The 22,307-nt window shown below is 48.0% G+C and overlaps 1 protein-coding gene across 1 annotated transcript in view; it reads left to right on the forward strand.

Annotated features, from left to right (window-relative positions):
- SerT (Serotonin transporter) overlaps positions 1–22,307 on the forward strand; it is a 698,017-nt gene that overhangs the window by 314,746 nt on the left and 360,964 nt on the right. The window contains exon 5 of the mRNA XM_075686868.1: positions 188–322. Coding sequence (XP_075542983.1) covers positions 188–322 — 135 coding nt within the window. The remainder of the gene's footprint in view (positions 1–187; positions 323–22,307) is intronic.

The raw sequence follows: 22,307 nt of genomic DNA on the forward strand, positions 1-22,307 counted from the left end.
TAACAATTGATGTGTCTAAGGAGAGATATTTAAGGCTTTTAATGCCTGTCAGTACACTTCCAGCACATGTAATGTGGTCACAACGATGAACGTCAATGTATCCTTGAAATATCGTGTAGGTGAATAATATGGTGCAGCCATGTTTTCGGTAAGGCAATAAATACGTCATTGCTGTCTATGCACGCAGGCGGTGTGGGTGACAGCCACTATGCCGTACGCTGTGCTGTTGATCCTGTTGCTGCGCGGTGTCACCCTGGACGGATCCTTGGATGGCATCAAGTACTACCTGTACCCTCAATGGGACAAACTGCTCTCTAGCGACGTGAGTTGCTCGCTTCCTTCAGTTCACAGTGGGGTAACATTTTCCTTCAGCGACGGTAGATCAACCTCATCACGCTATGCTGCCGTTGTGTCAGTTTTGTACATGAGAACGACCGATGAAATTTATTGCCGCAAATGAAAGCTGTCTAATGGATAACAACTTTCTGCAAATTATTGCTAATTTGAGATTAGTAAAATGACAAGTAAACTTCAAAAAGTGCATAAACAAAACCGTATTATGTTTTCCATGAATTGTCGCCATACCAGCTAAACCGAAACCAACAAACTTGAAGCTACTGAAGATATTGTTGTGGTTTTTTTCTCGGTAAATATATGCTTGAAAAACCAAAAACTATAGGGCTTTACTCACCACATCATAAGTACCTAGTATTACCCCTAGTGTTTCGCTAGATGAGTGGGTAATAAAACAATCACGCTATCTGTCAGGGTAGTGGGCAACAGGTACACTTCGGTTGCCGGTTTGTACTAAGGTACCGAAAGCGCAACAAGATCGTATTCAATATTGGCGGCTTAGGTCGAACGTCGATGTGGTCACCGCTGCGGTCAGTTTAAGGCAAAAATTTAGTACAGCGTGAACTCATTCTTTCGAGAAGCCTGGCCGCTACAACTATGGGCTATTAGGTGACGATTTGAAAACAAACAACGGAACGATTCATTTTACCGGCAAACTAGTTGTCTCTCAAAAAACGAGGAATTAGGGTAGCATTAGACAGTGGAATGCGTGCGTGATGCATATAAATATTTGTAGCTTTTTGCACTCGCTATATTGTGGGCCTTTAGATGTGTTTTGAACTATTTGCTGGCTTGAGCAATTTAGAAACTGTTTGATTTCGTCCGGAATGAACTGTTGTTCTTTTCTAGCTAAGAATACGTCTAGAACTGCACTGCGTGGACTGCACCACAGTGTGTTTGCTTAACTTTAGGATTACCTGCACTCCTTTGCATAATTTGGCGGGGCAAAAAGAATAGCCACACTGAGCACTCAACTCTTTAGCGTACCTGAGGATAAGCGAAGACTGCTTTTCGCTTCGGTAAATACCGTGAGTAACACCTCCACAAGGGCCAACACTTAGGCACTATGGGTTCTTAAATGCTTCCTAGGAAGACACGTCGTCGTTAAACTATTGACAGAGTGCATGTTACAACATCAGCTCCTCAGGGGCGTGTTTCCAGGCCATTTTTATTCTTGAAATAGTCGTATGGCTTCACATAATACCAAATCGCCGTCTTGAAAGGTTTTTTTTTCCTGCTGATTGCATTCTCCTAAATAAAGCCAACATCATTGATCACCATGACGAATTTAAGTTGGCTCTAACTTGCAACGCTGGTGCGTCCAGCGAGACATGAAACTTAATGGTGGTAAAACAGAAATACCCTAGCACATTCCTATACCAGGTCCAAGCATCTTGCGTACAAAAAGTGCAAAATCCTAAAAATTTAGTTTGTATTCTAAGCAATGCCTTAACTTGTGGCACGCATGTCACTTAAATTTCTGCCACAGCGTTTCAGAAACCACGGTCTGTAAGGAAGAAGCTAGAAGAGGCCACATTCGGACCTAAACCTTATACAGCACTTGCTAGGTCATATTGTCACGTGCTAGTGACGGTGAAGAAAGTAGCCAAACTGGGAAAGATGAAACTAGCGTTTCATTGGGCGAACTTGTACCCTCAAAAACAGGCAACACTCAAAGAACGGCGACAGCGGCAAACACTGTCGGCGATGGTCAAAAAGCTGATCAGCGAGTCAAGCGTGTCGGCTTTTATACATCGGTCGTCGAATGTTCCAGAGTAATCGCTGGGACCAGCCTGCCTTCCACAAAGTTCTAGACTATTTCCGTCGCACATACAATAATAATAATAATATTTGGGGTTTTACGTGCCGAAACCACTTTCTGATTATGAGGCACGCCGTAGTGGAGGACTCCGGAAAGTTTGACCACCTGGGGTTCTTTAACGTGCACCTAAATCTAAGCACACGGGTGTTTTCGCATTTCGCCCCCATCGAAATGCGGCCGCCGTGGCCGGGATTCGATCCCGCGACCTCGTGCTCAGCAGCCCAACACCATAGCCACTGAGCAACCACGGCGGGTCGTCGCACATACATGCAATCAGATTACACAAGGTTCGGTGACAATAGACAGCGGATAGAAGCATCAATACCATTCTAGAAACTTCCGATACATGAAGGCGCGTCCTGCGCTCAGCAATAACATTTCTTAGACGGTAAACGCGCTCACCCGTAAATGATAAACGAGTTCACGTGTCTATTCCCCTCTCTCAAAAGGCATCGTCCCGATGCTAGAAACATAACAGAAGAGCGCAACACAAAGGACACTTATTACACAAAGTAACAAAACAACAAAGAAACAAAGTCCAAGGTGACACAGTCCAAGAAAGTCCAAAGTTCAGCTTTGCGAAGTCCCCAAATAGCATTAGCGCTGGTGGAACGGCTTAAGTCGCACAACATGAACTACTTCAGATCGTGAGTGGCGCCGCTGTGATAGCGAAATGCCGTCTGGCACGACCTCATAGTCGAGTGCGCCAATGCGTCGGATGACCTTGTATGGTCCGAAGTAGCGGCGTAAAAGCTTTTCGCTAAGTCCTCGTCGGCATATAGGAGTCCAAACTCCAGCGCGGTCACCGGGCTGGTACATGACGTAACGTCGTCGAATGTTGTAGTGTCGGTTGTCGGTCCTCTGTTGATTCTTGATCCGCAGGCGGGCGAGCTGTCGAGCTTCTTCGGCGCGGTGGAGAAAGGTAGCGGCGTCAAGATTCTCTTCGTCGCAGTCGTGCGGCAACATGGCATCGAGAGTAGTCGTCAGATTCCTGCCGTAAACCAGCTTGAACGGCGTGGCCTGTGTTGTTTCTTGCACCGCCGTCTTTTAAGCGAATGTTACGTACGGCAGGACGGCATCCCAGGTCTTGTGTTCGACGTCGACGTAGACTGCTAGCATGTCGGCGAGGGTCTTATTCAGGCGCTCCGTAGACCATTCGTCTGTGGGTGCTGGGCAGTTGTCCTCCTGTGCCTTGTCTTACTGTACTGCAGAATGGCTTGGGTGAGCTCCGCTGTAAAAGCCGTTCCTCTGTCGGTGTTGAGGACTTCTGGGGTTCCATGTCGCAGCAGGATGTTCTCGACAAAGAATTTTGCCACTTCGGGTGCGCTATCTTTCGGCAGTGTTTTTGTTTCAGCGAAGCGAATGATGTAGTCCGTGGCCACGACGATCCACTGATTTGCGGTTGTTGACGTCGGAAAGGGTCCCAACAAGTCCATACCGATCTGCTAAAATGGTTGGCAAGGAGGCTCGATTGGCTGTAGTAATCCCGCTGGCCTTGTCGGTGGTGTATTGCGTGGCTGACCGTCTCGGCATGTTCTTACACAACGGAAGACGTCGGTGGTCAGGCGCGGCCACTAATACCTTTCCTGTAACCTCGATAATGTCCGGGAGAATCTGAGGTGTCCAGCAATCAGATCATCATGTAGCGCGTGCAATACTTCTGGACGCAGCCCTGAGGGAACACAAGAAGGTAGTTGGCGCGGACTGGTGAGAAGTTCTTCTTTACGAGTAGGTTCTTTTGAAGCCATAACGAACACAATCCTCGCCTAAATGCCCTAGGGACAACGTCGGTGTGCCCTTCCAAATACTCGACGAGGTTTTTCGGCTCCGGGTTCTGGGCGATGTTGGTTTTGTCCTCGAGCTTCCGGCTTGGATCACGGCTTTGCGGATGCGTTCGGTACATGAACGCACAAGCACCTCCACAAGATGTCACGTGGTAGTGGCGGTGAAGAAAGTAGCCAAACTGGGAAAGACGAAACTAGCGTTTTGTTGGGCGAATTGTGCCCTCAAAAATTGGCTACACTCAAAGAACGGTGACAACGGCGAACACAGTCTGCGATGGTCAAAGAGCTTATCAGCGTGTCAAGGGCGTCGGCTTTCATACATCGGTCGTCGAATGTTCCATAGTTATCGCTGGGATTCGCGTGCCTTGCACTTCAGATTACACAAGGTTCGGCAACAAAATTTCTAGAATCTTCCGATACATGTAGGCGCGTCCTGCGCTGAGCGATAACATTTCTTAGACGGTAAAACCACTCACCCGTAAAAGATAAATGAGTTCACGTGTCAATATGGGACCCTCATACGTCATCAGCCGCTTAGGAATGGTGCAGAGAGTGGTACGGTACATAATTACCAAATACAAAAGGCTAGAATCTCCAATTCAAGGGAGACCATGTGAAATATTCTGTCCGCAACAATGAGCAAAAGTAGTGCCCTTAACTTGTGACAAGGCGTATTACTCGTCACACTCATAAGCACTTGCCTGCAGGCAATGTTTCCGCAAATCACAGCTCAGAGAGCTTTTCTCGCCTACAGCCTCAGAACGTGACTCTCTTCCCGAGCATTTAATTGAGGACTTTGATAAAGTCAGTGAATCGCATTTAGCTTTTTGAATATCTTACACGTTAAATAAAGAAACTTTTTTTTTACCAGCCCTCCCGCACTTTTTTGACCACGTGGTTACATGTGTACTTGAATTGTTGTTCCAATCTTGCTGGGACTAGATGGCTTGCATTATTGTGACATAAGGAAAAACCTACAAAACTAAATATTGTGCGAACATATCGCTTTATGCTCCGAATCTTCTTCCAGCTTCAATAAAGCATACGGCAAGGCCCACCCATGTGGAGTTGTTTTCCGACCGACGAGACGTAGCTGTGTGCCGCCCATCAAGGCCGTCTTGCCACTGCAAGCGGCCCCGTTGCAAGCAGCGAACGCAAGCGCTGAACAATTACGGCTCTACTGCATCGGACTTAATAAAGGGAAAATGAGACATCTCTCCAAACGTAGCTATTTGCTACAAAGCGAACCCATACGGGTTCCTCGAAAGAAAGGCTTAGCAGCTTAATTTCTTCTTTCCACGTCGCGGGTTTCCGCATAAATTTACGTCAAAGCCTCTTGCATTCGACTTCCTGTTAAAATCATGCCGTTTTTTGTTGCATATGTGTGCAGCACGACGAAGGCACGCCGTCATGTCGCCGCGCCGGCCATCGCCATAAAATGTTCGTCAGGAAAGTTCGCTTTATTTCGGTCTGCCTTAACACATTTCTGCAACACACGTTTATGCTGCTGCCCACCTTGCAAAAGAAGATCGGTTTTCAAATTTGCCTTCACAGCACGACACGTGAAGCTGCTATGAAGCGGGTGAGTATTTATATCGTTTAGAAAAGAAAGCACCTTCCAAGTGATTGAAGCCATTGAAAGCCTCGTGCAGCGCGGCCTGTCAAGGTGGCAGCGCTTTCTTGGATGTTTTGTTTCTACTTCCAGAAACAAAACAAATGCACAAATAACTGAATAAGGCGTGTGTCGAGCGATCATGAAGCACAAATACCAGCGCTGTGAAATGGAGCGTGATGCGAAAACCGGTTGTCTACACTTCGCACATCCTCTTTTAATCGCTTGAACACCTTCATATAACCGAATGACTGAGAAATTACTGAAAAAAATCGAATCCCCAATGCACGAAACTCCGAACATAGCAAGGAAAGCGATGGCGATTGTCGTCAAACTTTGTTGCAGTCTCGGAGGAGTGGTTGTCTTCTAGTTAATGGAGACTTTATTATTTTAATTCCTATAGCCATAGCAACTTTTGTTATCTGGGATTACGTTCGAGAAAAGCACTTGGTCTTATTGGCATTAAATGACAAGTAGTTTTTGTTTTTCTTGTTGTTGCGGTGTGAGGAAGTGAGGCTACACTTGCCATGACCACGCTCTAAATTCGCTGACAGATCAGTTGATTCCCAGTTGTCCAGTTGCCTTTGTGTGAAACTTCTGTTGCCCAGTTTTCTTTGGGTAGCAGTGATCCCAACTAATTTGTTGTCAAACGTCTTCTACCTTCTCGTTTGTACTACAGGAATTATGTGTGTCGCATTGAGAGTGGTCGCTGACTTTTTCTTTCTGGAGCCATAAAAGCTGGAGCCATCACAGGAGGTATTCAGAGACCTGCACTGGGAAGAATTGGGGATAAAAGTTAAGGGAGAATACCTCAGTAACTTGCGATTCGCTGATGATATTGCCTTGCTTAGTAACTCAGGGGACCAATTGCAATGCATGCTCACTGACCTGGAGAGGCAAAGCAGAAGAGTGGGTCTAAAAATTATTCTGCAGAAAACTAAAGTAATGATTAACAGTCTCGGAAGAGAACAGCAATTTACAATAGGTGGCGAGACACTGTAAGTGGTAAGGGAATACATTTACTTAGGGCAGGTAGTGACGGCGGACCCGGATCATGAGACAGAAATAATCAGAAGAATAAGAATGGGCTGGGGTGTGTTTGGCAGGCATTCTCAGATCATGAACAGCAGGTTGCCATTATCCCTCAAGAGAAAAGTGTATAACAGCTGTGTCTTACCAGTACTCACGTATGGGGCAGAAACCTGGAGGCTTACGAAAAGGGTTCTACTTAAATTGAGGACGACGCAACGAGCTATGGAAAGAAGAATGAGGGGTGTAACGTTAAGGGATAAGAAAAGAGCAGATTGGGTGAGGGAACAAACGCGAGTTAATGACATCTTAGTTGAAATCAAGAAAAAGAAATGGGGATGGGCAGGACATGTAATGAGGAGGGAAGATAACCGGTGGTCATTAAGGGTAACGGACGGGGTTCCAAGGGAAGGGAAGCGTAGCAGGGGGCGGAAGAAAGTTAGGTGGGCGGATGAGATTAAGAAGTTTGCATGGACGACATGGCCACAATTAGTACATTACCGGGGTTGTTGGAGAAATATGGTGGAGGCCTTTGCCCTGCAGTGGGCGTAACCAGGCTGATGATGATGATGATGATATGATGATGATGATGATGATGATGATGATGCTGATGATGATGATGATGATGAAAAGCTGGAACGCGACCCAATTCAATTCGATGAAACTCGTCCTGACCAAGTTGAGGGTTAGGTGCGGACGGAGTCACTTCACACTGCATTTTATCGCTTCACTCTATCGCGCGGCATGAGTAAGCGAAGTGTCGGTAGCGCACTCTCTACACTTCTGCGCGCTTCTCGCCTCTTCCAAGCCAACTAGATAAGAAATATTCCTCAGCGCAGGCAATGTTCTGAAAAGCTTTTAAAGCAAACAAATATGACCTCGTATAAACGAGTACAGTGTTTGTTCAAACAAAGGCGCTGACAATTGCCCGATACTTACGTCAGTGGTTAAGTAAGTTTCACGTGATCAGATTAGAATAAAATCAGAATGAAATGGCTTTGCTATAACGTAAAGCTATTTCATTCTGAGGATTAGAAATTTTAGTAGTGTACAGCGTGTCGCATGCATCATCAAAGCATTCAACTCTCTCCAACTGCGGCTTTCTCAGCCAGCACCTCGGATGAAAAATGCAGGACGATATGTCCCCCTCTCTGTCCATTTGGCAGACTTCCTTTTCATGTCTGTCCTCACGAGTGCGAAGTCTGTCAACAATGGCTGCATTTGCTTGGACAGCTGGACTAGCTGTCCAAGGAACGTATTGGCGATCACGAAGGCAAGTTTGAAAGATAAGCTTTCTTTGCCTCTTCCTTCAACTTTTCCACTGCTTCTGTTGCTGCTATGGCTGATGCTGTCTGGCAGACCGCGTCGGGGGATGGTTCCGAGCGCGTGTGAACATGATGGAGAGAGTCAAAAAAGAAAGAGCACTCGAGAAACTCGTTTCGACCGTACCGTATCGAATGGGCCCCAATGCGCTCTAGAGCTAAAAAAATAAATTATGGGGTTTTACGCGCCAAAACCACTTTCTGATTACGAGGCACGCCTTAATGGCAGACTTCATTAATTTCGACCACTTGGGGCTCTTCAACGTGCACCTAAATCTATGTACACAGGAGTTTTCGCATTTGCCACCCATGGAAATGCGCCAGCCGTGGTCGGGATGCCCTCTGGAGCTCCCTGGGCGTCGTCACCTTAGCACATTGATAGCTTTGATACCCTTCAAAAGCATGGCAGAAACTGCAGAGCTTCCCTTTCAACAGATAATTACGTGCGAGCACACAGACGGCTTATAACTGTACAGTGGTGGGAGGTGAAGAGGCAGTTTGCACAGAAAGGGGGGGCACGTGAAGGTGACGTCAGAAAGCAAGGAAATCCTTCTGCTATACGACTCTGGTTGCGTGCAAACTGGATAAGCTTAAGTTATAGGTACGGTACAGGATATTCCTGATAATTCTTAAAATAAACACCATGTAAATATGTCAAGCGGACAAATTGCGCAGGGCTTGCAGAAGCATAGCCACATTAATTAAACCGCACTGAAGGATCCAGGTGACACTGGGGAAGCGGTCGACCGTTAAATCAACACTTCTGAGCCCGCAACCGTAGCTTTGCGGCTATGGCGTTACTCGAGGTCGCGGATTTGATCTGGACTGCGGCAGCCGTATTTAGAGGGAAGCGAGTTGGAAAACGCACGTTCACTTAGATTTTGCGACACGTTAAAGAACGCTACGCCAAAACGGCGTGCCTCATAATACGATTGTGGTTTTGGCCCGTACAGTCCCATAATCCATCATCATCATCAGCCTAGCAACACCCACTCCATGGAAAAGGCCTCTCCCCTACTTCTCCAACTGCACCGGTCTTGCGCTAATTATGGCCATGTTGTCCCTGCAAACTTAATATCATCCGCCCCCCTAACTTTCTGCCGCCCCCTACTACGCTTCCCTTCTCTTGGAATCCAGTCCGTAACCCCTAATGACCAACGGTTATCTTGCATCCTGATTACATGCCCTGCCCAAGTCCATTTATTTTTCTTGATTTCAACTAAGATGTCACTAACTAGCATTTGTTCCCTCACCCAATCTGCTCTTTTCTTACTCCCCCGCTTAACATTACACCCATCATTCTTCTTTCCATACCTCGTTGCGTCGTCCTCAGTTTAAGAACCTTTCCTTAACCCTCCAGGTTTCTGTTCCGTATGTGAGTACTGGTAAGACACAGCTGTTATAAACTTTCGTCTTGAGGGATAATGGTAACCTGCTGTTGATGATCTGAGAATGCCTGCCAAACGCACCCCAGCGCATGCGTATTCTTCTGATAGTTTCAGTCTCATGATCCGGACCTCCTCTCACTGCCTGCCCTAAGTAGATGTATTCCCTTACCACTTCTAGTGCCTCGCTAGCTATCGTAAACTGCTGTTCTCTTCCGAGACTGTTGAACATTAGTTTTCTGCAGAAAAAATTTTAGACCCACCCTTCTGCTTTGCCTGTCAGGTCGGTAAGCACGCATTGCAACTGGTCCCCTGAGTTACCAAGCAACGCAATATCATCAGTGAATCGCCAGTTACTAAGATATTCTCCATTAACTCTTATCCCCCATTCTTCCCAATCCAGGTCTGTGAATACCTCCTGTAAACACGCTGTGAATAGCATTGTAGAGATCATATCTCCCTGCTTGACGCCCTTCTTTTATTGGAATTTTGTTGCTTTCTTTGGGGGACTACGGTGGCTGTGGAGCTGCTATAGATATTGCCGCTAGTTGTCACGCGCCAGCGCTGAAAAAGAAGTGACTTGAACGCGTGCTCGGCAAGAGGTGGGCGCTAAAGAAGAAGAAGCAGAGGCTGAGGACGCCAGCTTGAGTTTTGTGTACGCCATCTTGTACAACTTACTGTCTCGCCGACGCCGGGTACATCTTCAATTGTCTTTTCGTGACAAAACTGGTGGAGGTGCGGGGTACGGTTCATCCGATGCCAAAAACTCCTCCTGGTAGCCGGAGTACCAGCCCTATACTAGTGGACACCCCTGCTCACCGGGCCAGCAGGAGAATCCGAGGATTACCTCCGGAGCGTGATCACCTCTCCGCAACAACATCGACGCCCCCACGGACCAGTATGGAAGGAACATCGACGTCTCCATCAACCATTATGCGAGGTACGGCCACAACGGCAACTCAGTACCTGCTCCAGAATCTCAGAGTGCCGAAAGTGTTCCACGGGGATGTCTTCGAGGATGTTGAAGACTGGTTAGCCCAGTTTGAGTGCGTTGCTGAGATAAACGAATGGAGCGACGCGGCGAATCTGAGAAACGTGTACTTCAGCTTGGAGGACGGTGCTCGCACTTGGTACGAGAACCGAGAAGGGCTCCTGAAATCGTGGCTCGAGTTCTGCCATGCCTTGCTGGAGACATACACCAATGCTGATCGCCGCGAACGAGCCGAATGGGCGCTCCAATCACGCATTCATCTGCCGAATGAGAGCGTGACGTCGTACGTAGAGGATATGACGCGCCTCTTCCGTCGGGTGGACCCTACCATGTCAGAAGAAAAGAAGCTGCGCCATCTAATGCGGGGAGTTAAAGAACAGCTATTTTGCTGGCCTGGTTCGAAGACCGTGGGTGAATTCTTAACCGAAGCCACCACGATGGAAAAGATGCTGCACCATCGCTCAGCCTTCTATGAAAGGCAAATGAACGCTACTTCACCTTCGGACCAGCGCTCAGCTACGTATGACAGACACGCGAATGCTGCTTCACTGACGGACGCGGCTGCCTTTGGAAACCTCGACGTTCTCCGAGACCTTATCCGCTCTGTGGTTCGTGAGGAGCTTCAACGGCTCAGCTGCCCGCCTCAGCCCACGCTGGGTTCTATTTCTGCCCTCGTGAGAAGTGAAGTGCAGCAAGCGATCCAAGGTCCCGTCCCAAGCAGCAATGCGCCGCCTGTGACAGCACAGTTGCAGCGGCCGTCGTATGCGGAAGTTTTGGGGCGACTCCCTGTCCGCGCTCCGACCCATTTCATCCCCGCCACGTCATACGCCGCGTCATACGTCCCGCCGCTCCCATCAGTGCAACCGATCCAACGTATGGAGGATCGGCGCCCGCTCGAAAGGAAATCTGACATCTGGCGTACCCCGGACAGAAGGCCTCTGTGCTATTACTGTGGAGAAGCCGGTCACGTATACCGCGAATGCCCATACCGCCGCCTTGGACTGCTAGGTTTCGCCGCGGATTCACCAAGGCCCAGATATGGCGAAAGGCCTAGGGCGATTGAAGAGTACTTGAACCAGCAGGGTATGCCACTGTTATCGCGGCGGCAGTCGCGCTCGCCGTCCCCCAGGCGATCTTCCCCAGCTCCTAGAAGCCCTCCAATGGCAGCGCAGGGACGATCGCCAAGCCCTCGCCGGGAAAACTAAGTACAGCGACCTTCGCGGGTGAGGCCGCTGATAATCGCCCTTCCGAAGACCTCCCATCGACGCAAGCACGGTCTATTCAGCACGATTCAGCGACGACAGCAGCCGAACTCAGCGACAGACTCTCGCTAGACATACCTGTTGTGCTCGACGGCCGCCACGTTAGTGCGTTATTGGATACGGGTGCCGACTACTCGATCTTGTGCGGAAAACTAGCGACGGAACTTAGAAAAGTTATCACGCCTTGGTCTGGAACGCAAATTCGTACTGCTGGCGGGCATATCGTAACACCGTTGGGCATGTGCACGGTCAGAGTACAAATTCGTGGGTCCACGTTTCCAGCCAGCTGCCTTATACTCCGCGATTGTTCTCGAGACCTCATCTTGGGCGTCGACTTTCTGCGAGAGTATGGTGCCGTTATAGACCTCCGGGCACGCACAGTGACTTTTTCGACAAAGAGAGCAGCGAACAGCCGCGACAATTGCCGACGTAACGCGCTTCGGGTTTACGCCGACAGTGTAACTTTACCACCACGCGCAAGTGTCCTGGTAGCGGTCGTATGCGACGATCTGCGTGACGGCGAAGCTGTTGCAGAGGGCAATTCCTCCCTTATGCTGACTCATGGTGTATGTGCAGCCCGCAGTCTCATTATGCTTCGAGGTGGGCATTCTGCGCTCCTCGTGACGAACTTCAGCCAGGAACACCGGCACCTGTTTCGTCGTACTACTATCGCTTTTGCTGAGCCCTTAGCAGACGTTGCTGAATGCTTTGCGTCTATGACAAAGGACAACCCAGCTCACACTCTCAGCAACATCGACATCAATTCAGACCTTTCGGAGGAAAAGCAAAAAGCGCTGCGTGAGTTACTACTCCGGTTCAAGGAGTGCTTCGCATCTACTTCTAAGGTATGCCAGACGCCCATCACGAGACACCGAATAATCACGTATGACGATTCTCGTCCCATACGACAACTGCCTTATCGCGTATCGGCGAAAGAGCGCAACGTTATTAATGCACAGGTGAAAGAAATGCTTGACGATGACGTCATACAACCATCCCAAAGCCCTTGGTCATCGCCGGTGGTCCTTGTCAAAAAGAAAGACGGAACGCTTAGGTTCTGTGTTGACTATAGAAAGTTGAATAACGTCACAAAAAAAGACGTTTATCCGCTTCCGCGGATCGATGATTCGTTAGATCGGCTGCGGCGAACCAAGTATTTTTCATCAATAGATTTGAAGAGTGGATATTGGCAAATCGAAGTTGACGAACGAGATCACGAAAGAACTGCCTTTGTTACCCCGGATGGACTGTACGAATTTAAAGTACTTCCATTCGGCCTGTGTTCTGCACCGGCCACATTCCAGAGAATGATGGACACTGTTCTTACGGGTCTGAAGTTGCACAGTTGTTTAGTATACTTAGATCACGTCGTCGTGTTTGCGGCGACCTTCGAAGAACATCTGAAGCGTTTAGAGGCGGTACTTGAGGCGCTCCGCTCCGCTAATCTCACACTAAAGCCAGAAAAGTCACTTCGGTTACGAAGATTTGAAGTTTCTCGGTCATTTCGTGAACGCCGACGGTGTCGAGCCTGACCGAGACAAAACATCTGCCGTTGCTGCTTTTCCGACTCCTCGTGACAAGAAAGCAGTACGCCGCTTTCTCGGTCTGTGTACGTACTATCGTCGCTTCATCGCAAATTTCTCCCGGATCGCCGAACCACTCATACGCCTCACGCGAGAAGACACACCCTTCGTTTGGACGGATGAGCAGGATGCAGCTTTCACCGAGTTACGGCAGCGCCTGCAGGAATCACCCGTTCTCGCTCACTTTGACGAGGACGCTGACACCGAGGTGCCTACCGACGCAAGCAACATCGGTCTTGGCGCTGTTCTCGTTCAACACCAGGAAGGCGTCGAGCGAGTGATCGCTTACACCAGTCGCACCCTTTCACGTGCCGAAATTAACTACTCCACTTCCGAGAAAGAGTGTCTAGCGGTTGTGTGGGCCATCATGAATGTTCGGCCTTATCTCTACGGTCGCCCTTTCAACGTGGTGACAGACCACCATTCCTTGTGTTGGCTAGCCAACCTACGAGACCCGTCCGGGCAACTTGCTCGATGGAGTCTCCGTCTGTAGGAGTTCGATGTTACCATCGTATACAAATCGGGCCGCAAACACGAAGATGCTGACGCGTTGTCGCGCGCTCCCGTCAAAACTTGCGATAAGGACATGGACGAAGACGGTGCTTTCCTTGGGGCCCTCACCGCATCTGACTTGATCACACGACAGCGCGTGGACGCCGAAATACGCCCTCTCACCGATCACCTAGAAGGCAAGAATGTTACAATTCCACGACGCCTTTCTCGCAGTCTCTCGACCTTCTGCCTCCGAAAGGGTGTCCTCTACAAGAAAAACTCGAGTGCCAGCGACAAAGAGTATCTATTGGTCGTACCTGCCACCCTCCGTGATGACATTCTCCTAGCCTGCCATGATGAGCCCACGTCTGGACACTTGGGATTTTCACGCACTCTTGCAAGAGTACGCCAGACGTACTACTGGCCCGGACTTTCTCCCACGGTGAAGCGTTACGTGCAAAGCTGCCGTGAGTGTCAACGCAGGAAATCGCCGTCTTTGAAGCCCGGGGGGTTACTGCAACCCATCGCACCACCTAGCGCGCCGTTTGATCAAATCGGTATGGATCTTCTGGGACCCTTTCCCTTGTCAGCCAGCGGAAACAAGTGGATTATAGTCGCCACAGACTAACACGCTACGCCGAGACGAAAGCTGTACAACGTGCCACCGCCTACGGAGTTGCCCAGTTCTTTATCGATCAGATAGTCCTAAGACATGGTGCCCCATCACATGTCATCACCGACAGAGGAACTGCCTTTACGGCCCAACTGATAGAGGACATATTCGAGCTGAGCTGCACGCAGCATCGCAAGGCCACTGCCTATCACCCGCACACCAACGGACTGACGGAGCGGCTAAACAAAACCATTGCTGACATGCTGTCTGTGTATGTAGACGTCCACCATAAAACATGGGATCAAGTCCTTCCGTACGTTACATTCACGTACAACACCGCCATTCAGGAAACAACACGCTTCACACCGTTCCGTCTTGTCTACGGGCGCGAGGTCCAGACCACGCTAGACGCAATGCTCCCGCACGACACCGACGCATCACTTACTTCCGACGCCGAGCAACTTACTCAACACGCCGAGGAAGCTCGTCAACTCGCGCGCATACACATCACGACGCAGCAGAGTCCAGACGCGCGACGCTACAACCTTCGACATCGGCAAGTCGAATACCAGCCAGGTGACCAAGTCTGGGTGTGGACTCCAATTCGTCGCCAGGGGTTGTCTGAGAAGCTGCTGAGTAGATACTTTGGACCGTACAAAGTGATACGCCGCGTTAGTGAAGTGAACTGTGAGGTCATTCCCGACGGTGCCGCGTCGTCTCGGCGTCGACAGCACCATTCAGAGATAGTGCATGTTGTTCGCCTCAAACCGTATTTCGCGCGTTAAGGCGGCGCCAACTGATCTCATACGACTGCCATACTTCCACTTTCTTTTAGTAAGCATCGTAGTTTAGTAAGAATCGGGTCGATGCTTTTCTTTTGGCGGGGGGATAATGCCGCTAGTTGTCACGCGCCAGCGCTGAAAAAGAAGTGACTTGAACGCGCGCTCGGCAAGAGGTGGGCGCTAAAGAAGAAGAAGCAGAGGCTGAGGACGCCAGCTTGAGTTTTGTGTACGCCATCTTGTACAACTTACTGTCTCGCCGACGCCGGGTACATCTTCAATTGTCTTTTCGTGACAATATCTTTTAGTATTTATGGCTCATCTACACCCTGATACCGTAGTGCCTGCTTGACTGCTGAGGTTTTGACTGAATCAAACGCTTTCTCGTAATCAATGAAAGTTATAGATAAGGGCTGGTTATATTGCGCACATTTCTCTATAGCCTGTTTGATAGTGTAAATATGGTCTATTGTTGAGCAGCCTTTACGAAATGCCGCCTTGTCCTTTGGTTGACAGAAGTCTAAGGTGTTCCTGATTATATTAGCGATTACCTTATTAAATATTTTGTAGGCAACGGACAGTAAGCTGATCGTTCTATATTTTTTTTTCAAGTCTTTGGCATCTCCTTTCTTATGGATTTAGATTAAGTTGGCGTTCTTCAAAATTTCCGGTACGCTAGAGGTCATGAGCCATTTCGTATATAGGGTGGCCAGTTTTTCTAGAACAATCTGGCCACCTTCCTTCAACAAATCAGCTGTTACCTGATCGTCCCCAGCTGCCGTCTCCCTTTGCATTGCTCCCAAGGCTTTCTTTACGTCTTTCTGCGTTACTTGTGGGATGTGGAATTCTTCTACACTATTCCCTCTTCCATTATTTTTGTAGGTGCCACTGGTACTGTATAGACCTCTGTAGAACTCATGAGCCACATCAACTACCTTATCCATAGTAACGATATTGCCGGCTTTGTCTCTTAACGCACACGTCTGATTCTTGCCTATTCCTAGTTTCTTCTTCACTGTTTTTAGGCTTTCTCCGTTCCTGAGAGCCTGTTCAATTCTATCTATATTATAGTTCCTGATGTCCGCTGTCTTACGCTTGTTGATTAACTTAGAAAGTTCTGCCAGTTCTATTCTAGCTGTAGGGTTAGAGGCTTTCATACATTGGCGTTTCTTGATCAGATCTTTCGTCTCCTGCGATAGCTTACTGGTTTCCGGTCTAACGGCGTTACCACCGACTTCTATTGCGCACTCCTCAATGATGCCCATAAGATTGTCGTTCATTGCTTCAACACTAAGGTCCTCTTCCTGAATTAAAGCCGAATACCTGTTCTGTAGCTTGATCCGGAATTCCTCTAGTTTTCCTCTTACCGCTAACTCATTGATTGGCTTCTTGACTACCAGTTTCTTCCGTTCCCTCCTCAAGTCTAGGCTAATTCGAGTTCTTACCTTCCGATGGTCACTGCAGCGCACCTTGCCGAGCACGTCCACATCTTGTATGATGCGAGGGTTAACGCAGAGTATGAAGTCTATTTCATTTCTAGTCTCGCCATTTGGGCTTCTCCATCTACACTTTCGGTTATCCCGCTTGTGGCAGACAGTATTCATTATCCGCAAATTATTCTGTTCTGCAAACTCTACTAATAACTCTCCCCTACTATTCCTATAACATATGCCATATTCCCCCACTGACTTGTCTCCAGCCAGCTTCTTGCCTACCCTGGCATTAAGTGGCCCATCAGTATAGCATATTTTGTTCTGAGTTTACCCATCGCCGATTCCACGTCTTCATAGAAGCTTTCGACTTCCTGGTCATCAGGACTTGATGTATGCGCGTAGGCATGTACGACCTTCAATTTGTAGCTCCTATTATGTTTCACAAGATCTGCCACCCTCTCGTTAAAGCTAAAGGATTCCTGTATGTTACTAGATATATTCTTATTAATCTGGAATCCGACTCGTAGTTCTCGCCTCTCCGCTACGCTACGGTAGCACGGATGTGCCCGCTTTTAAGCGCTGTATATGCTTCATTTGTCCTCCTAACCTCACAAAACGCTCTTATATCTCATTTCATGCCCGCTAATTCCTCCAATAGCATTGCTAGACTCGCATCACTAGATAACTCTCTAGGGTTAAACGCTGCCAGGTTCAGTCCAATTCAATTCGAGTTTAATACTTCTGCCACGATGCGATGTGCCATGTGAGCCAATGGCAATGCTCAACCCTCTAAGCGGTCATGAAATATGGCGAACAGCAACGTCTCAAAGAAACACCTCTTCCTGCGTTTTCTGTGTACTAAGCAGGCAGGCAAACAGCTGGGGTGGACGCAAGGTGGCGTTGAACATCAATTCGCCACTCTCGTGTCAGGCTAAACGTTGAAGAAATTAAGCTTTCGCCTTTGACATCACCGCTAATTATTGTCAATCAAAGCAACCAGCCAGAAAACTTGGCCTGCATAGATTCGCACAGCGCGTGGGATGTGCGTAGTTATTATGCTTGGTCATTTTCTTGGGGACAAATACACGCGCGATAGTCTTATTGCATAGTCTGTCTGTAAGAACCATTAGGGGGCTGCCGAGAATTGCACCGGTACTTGGGCAAGGCACGTTGCCGAAGCATGCGGGTTCCGCGCGACGTCTTGTAAATGTGATCACGTTGAGTAGTGCCTCAGTGAAGTGATCACGTGAGTGCTTCTGTGGCACTGCTGGTGAAACTTTGAATTCACGTGTGAATCCAACCTAACGAGGTCGTGCACTTTGTCAACCTTGTTCTGCAGCTTGTTTGAAGCAAATATGCAACACCCCGTTCATACTTGACGAAGCAGCAAACAATGATTCGCCGCTTCCGAGGACATGAGGGGAGCTGGCGCGTTTGTCCTGCATTTGCAATCCATGACAGGGAGTTGGAGCACTGGGGTAAGCATTAGCTTAGGCTTGCTGAAATATCTTCTGCAGCTTTCTTAAAGGTCAACTTGGTCATACCGTAAACGCGTTGCTTATGTTACAAAATATGTTTAAGGATGCCTGTTTGCACTACCAGGGGATAATAAAAAAAAACGATGCACTTATCGTTGCCGTAAAATAAATCCAGAAGCAGCAGCTTTCTTGTCTCTAGAAATTTTGATGGCGAACAATCTGCGCGACGGCATTTGTGTTTTGCAGGGGGGGCGGGGGGTTTTCTGTATAAATATGTATAAATGCACATATATTTCTGTATAAATGTACAGTCCAGTAGGTGAACTCCTACAGAATACCACCCCGAAACACTTGTAAAGAATGCGATAATCGCCGATGTCTTTTTCCTGGTGGTCAAAATTCATAGCAGTTTATCCATGCCCTGGTTTGGCCTGGGCCGGTCAGTATGTCTGTTTGTCGGTCACTGATCTGTTTCTGGCCAAGTAGAATCGCAATAATTTAGAAAGTCAAGCGCATTGTGGCGGCCCGATTCGAACTTCGGCCCCCCAGCGCAACATCCCGATGCTCTATCTATTAGGCCCCAATCGTTGTCGTTTCTGTTTACAGCAAATATAAATCGCACATGCATGAGGCATTTGCATAGCAGCCAGAACAGCTATGGTCCCCTCTACAAGCCAAAAACAGCTCAATTATTCCAGTAAACATCTCTCCATACAGGAGGTAATGGGTAGACTTCATCAACTATTGTTATGAATAAGGTCTCTTTGATCATACATATCTTTTTTGTTGTGAAATCATCTGGCTGAATTGTATCTTCGCAGTCTCATTAAGCCACAGCTGCACGCACACTGGCCTCGTGACAACATCAACTAGGACTTAGTCGCCACGCTGTGAATTTGATGTAGATTTTTGTACTATGAGACATGACCACAATGGGAGATTTGCCAAGATGCTGGCCGTAGGTCACGTGCGACGCCAAGAGCTATGATCGCCGCGTGCTTTTTATGATTGTGATGATTCTACTATTGCAAACACCTACGACGGAAGATCTGGGAAGAACTGTGTCTGGATGCTGATTACAATAATGATATCTTTACTATGGCAGACATTCCCAACGTGGAATTGGACAAGATGCGGGCGAAAAAATGGCACATTACGACAACGGGGAGGACGGAGAGGTCAGAAGCGGGATGAAGGTACGGTGTCACTGCCAACTAACTGTTTGTAATGATTACCACGCGTAGAGGATAATTGTGATTTGCGTAATATGAGGCGTACCCACAATGGGAATCATGCCAGGAAGCGTCCCTGTAGATTTTAAATAAATAACAAAAAAATGAAAATTGCAAGCCTACATAAAGATTTCGCTAGAATAGCAGCTTGGGCTGGTTGGTTTTCCATCCTGATGTTAACGGCGCAAAACGTAGACGAGACACGAGACGAGAGGACGACACCACAAGCGCTGTGATGTCGTCCTCTCGTCTCGTGTCTCGTCTAGGTTTTACGCTGTTAACACCATAATGATTTGTCACAGTGTGGAGCACAGCGTGAACATTACCTGGCTTAACAGCACACGCCACAGCCTACCGGACGACAGTCACGCTCGCCGTCGCCAAGGCGATTTTCACCAGCGCCCCAGCGATATTCGAGCGCAGGATTACCAAGTCCCCGCCAGGAAAACTAACTACAGTGGCGTTTGGGGGCGAGGCCGCTTGAAGTAGACGCGCTGAAGACATCCGATTGACGCGAACAAGGACGGACACTGATACAACGTCAACTGCAGCTGAACGGAATGACCGACTTACAAGACACAGCGGTGGTGATGGACGGTAACGCGGTTGGCGCTTTAGTGGATACCGGCGCGGAGTGTTCTATCTTAAGCGGGAAGGTGGCGATGTTGCTGAAGAATATAATTACCCCTTGGCATGGCTCGCTGATTCGGACGGCTGGTGGTCACGTCGTTACTGCGCTGAGAACCTGCACGACCGCAGCTCCGATTCGAGGATGACATTCGTGGCCGACTGCCATGTCCTAGACGAATGCTCCCACGACGTCCTTCTCGTGGTTGACTCTCTGCAAGAATACTGCGCTGTTACTAACCTGCGGGGAGGTGTAGTCACCTTCTCAGCCGACCAAGCAATCGACGGGTACGACGACAACCGACGTAACGACGCCCTTCCTGCTTTCGCCAAGAGCGTTACGCTTCCTCCACGAGCCAGTGTCCCCGTCGTCAAAGTTCCGTGCGATGGAATGAGCGAAGGGGTCGTAGAATGTAACTTATCACATCTACTCACGCAAGGTCTTTGGGAGTGTGCTACAGCTTAGTCGTGGTGTTGCATGTTGCGTGTTCGTGATTATTTTTTTTCTTTCGTTATTTGTTTTTTATTATTATTTATGCTCATTTGTGCAGCTAATGTGGTTACCTCTCTGTTTCTTTAGTCTCTGCACGTCACGCTTCATCTCTGCTGTACTTGTCTCTTTCCTGTAGCTGTCATTGTGTTCTCTGCGCGAGCGTATGACGACCGCGTTTTTGTTCCCTTTTTTTTCTTACACTGCTTCTTAACCACCGAACCGATTCTCTTCTCGAAGAACGGGGAAAATGCTACCTGCAGTACTGGCCACAGTGCAAGAGAAGATACAGAAAGGAGAAGAAGGAAGTGCCCGAGCTACCAATGCCTGGTCGATAGCCTGGTCCCACCGCGGTTGTATTTAAGGAGCCAGCTGTCCTCATTAAATGTCTCCAGTCCTCGTTGAAGAGAAGTGGCAATACGAATCAATTTTCGGGCTTTTGTATTCAACAATTTATCGTGCACCGCTGGAACAGGAGCTCCTTTTCTAGTTTTAATGCGATGGTTTTTTCCCCTACTCAAGCTGTTTTTGTCAGGTGTCATGTCCAGTTAAGTATGTCACTCAGATTTTTCACAATGTCTTGTATGTTAGGACAACCATTTTGACCCAACAAGCGTGTTGGCAGCTGCAATTTGTTTGTTGTACGTTCTAGTCTTAAGCATGTATGCAGCATTTTTTAGTCTGGAGCGTATATGTAACATGTATGAAGTATGTATCTAATCCTAAGGCCAATAAACGTTTTAAGCAGATCACCTTGTTGTCTTAGCGCTAATTTTTCTCATATTGCAATAATTGTAGTCTCCAGTTCCTGCAGTACTTTTCTCTAGAACCTTATTAAAGCACAAGAACTCTAGACACATCAACATAGGTTCTATATATTCATTTGTATTTAGTGTCTCAAAAGCGACTGCACAGAAATCTTCTATGTAAATTTGTATTTAAGGTCTGTAAAGCAGCTACATAGCAAACTTCCATACACATTGGCATTTAGGGTGTCAAAAGCAACTCCATGAAGGGTTCTACATAAATCTGTCTTTATTATCTTTAAAGCAACTCCATAGAAATGTTCCGTAGAAATTTGACTTTAGAATCTTTAAAGAGGCTCGATAGAAATGTTGTATAGAAATTTATCTTTTTGATCTTAAAAGCAACTACAGAGAAATGTTATACAGAAATTTGCCTTTAGGATCTTAATGCACGTCTATTCAGCGAATATATAGAAATGTGTCTTTGGAGTTCCAATAAGAGCGCGGCGGCCAAATAACATCTTGAATTCGGCAGGAAAAATTCTGTAGGGAATAAGGATAAGCACAATACAGTTCTTTAGAACAAATTCAAAATACTTTCTAAAAACCACATTGAAATACTTATAAGGGTAGAGCGTCGTTCGGGACGAGCCTATAGTTTGGGCTTGTCGCTCTACGCACGCACTGCTGAGGTGCCGTCGTGCCGACGGCGCAAGTGCGTCTGAACTGTGTGTACACTTCATGTTGCAATACAAGGCCAGCGCCGATTTCCAAATGTAAACCATTACACATGTGGCGGTTTACAGGCGTACATTAATGTAGGCTCTGCTCTCTTCCGATAATCAAATGGCGGCACAAGTGTCGCTTCAGGCATGCAGGAAGGAAAATACTATGAGGAAGCGTCACGTAATTCTGCTAGCCTCTTTCCGGGCCTGGTGCACAGTGCTTTTTTAGTAGGACTAAGCCCACATGGTTGGCGAACGATTCGAGATTGTTTGGTACGTTATGACTTTTAGTGGCGCCTGCTGTCACAGGCATGGAGGCGCGTCGAATTGACAGCAAGTATAACGGGTGGTCTTCTGTTACCGCGCGCATTATTCTTCGCTTCAAATGCCTTGCCTTGACACAAGATTGACGACGAAATTTTAAAGGCTTACCGCAGCGATCAGTGGAGTTGCCAGCACTCTCGCCTAGAAACCCATCCAGAACACCCGCACGTGGTGTATCCTTCCACCAAAACAGGTGTTCTGTAGCTTAAACTGCGGTTTTTCTT

Source organism: Dermacentor variabilis, chromosome 3 (assembly GCF_050947875.1).
Source record: "Dermacentor variabilis isolate Ectoservices chromosome 3, ASM5094787v1, whole genome shotgun sequence".
NCBI classification, from domain to species: domain Eukaryota; kingdom Metazoa; phylum Arthropoda; class Arachnida; order Ixodida; family Ixodidae; genus Dermacentor; species Dermacentor variabilis.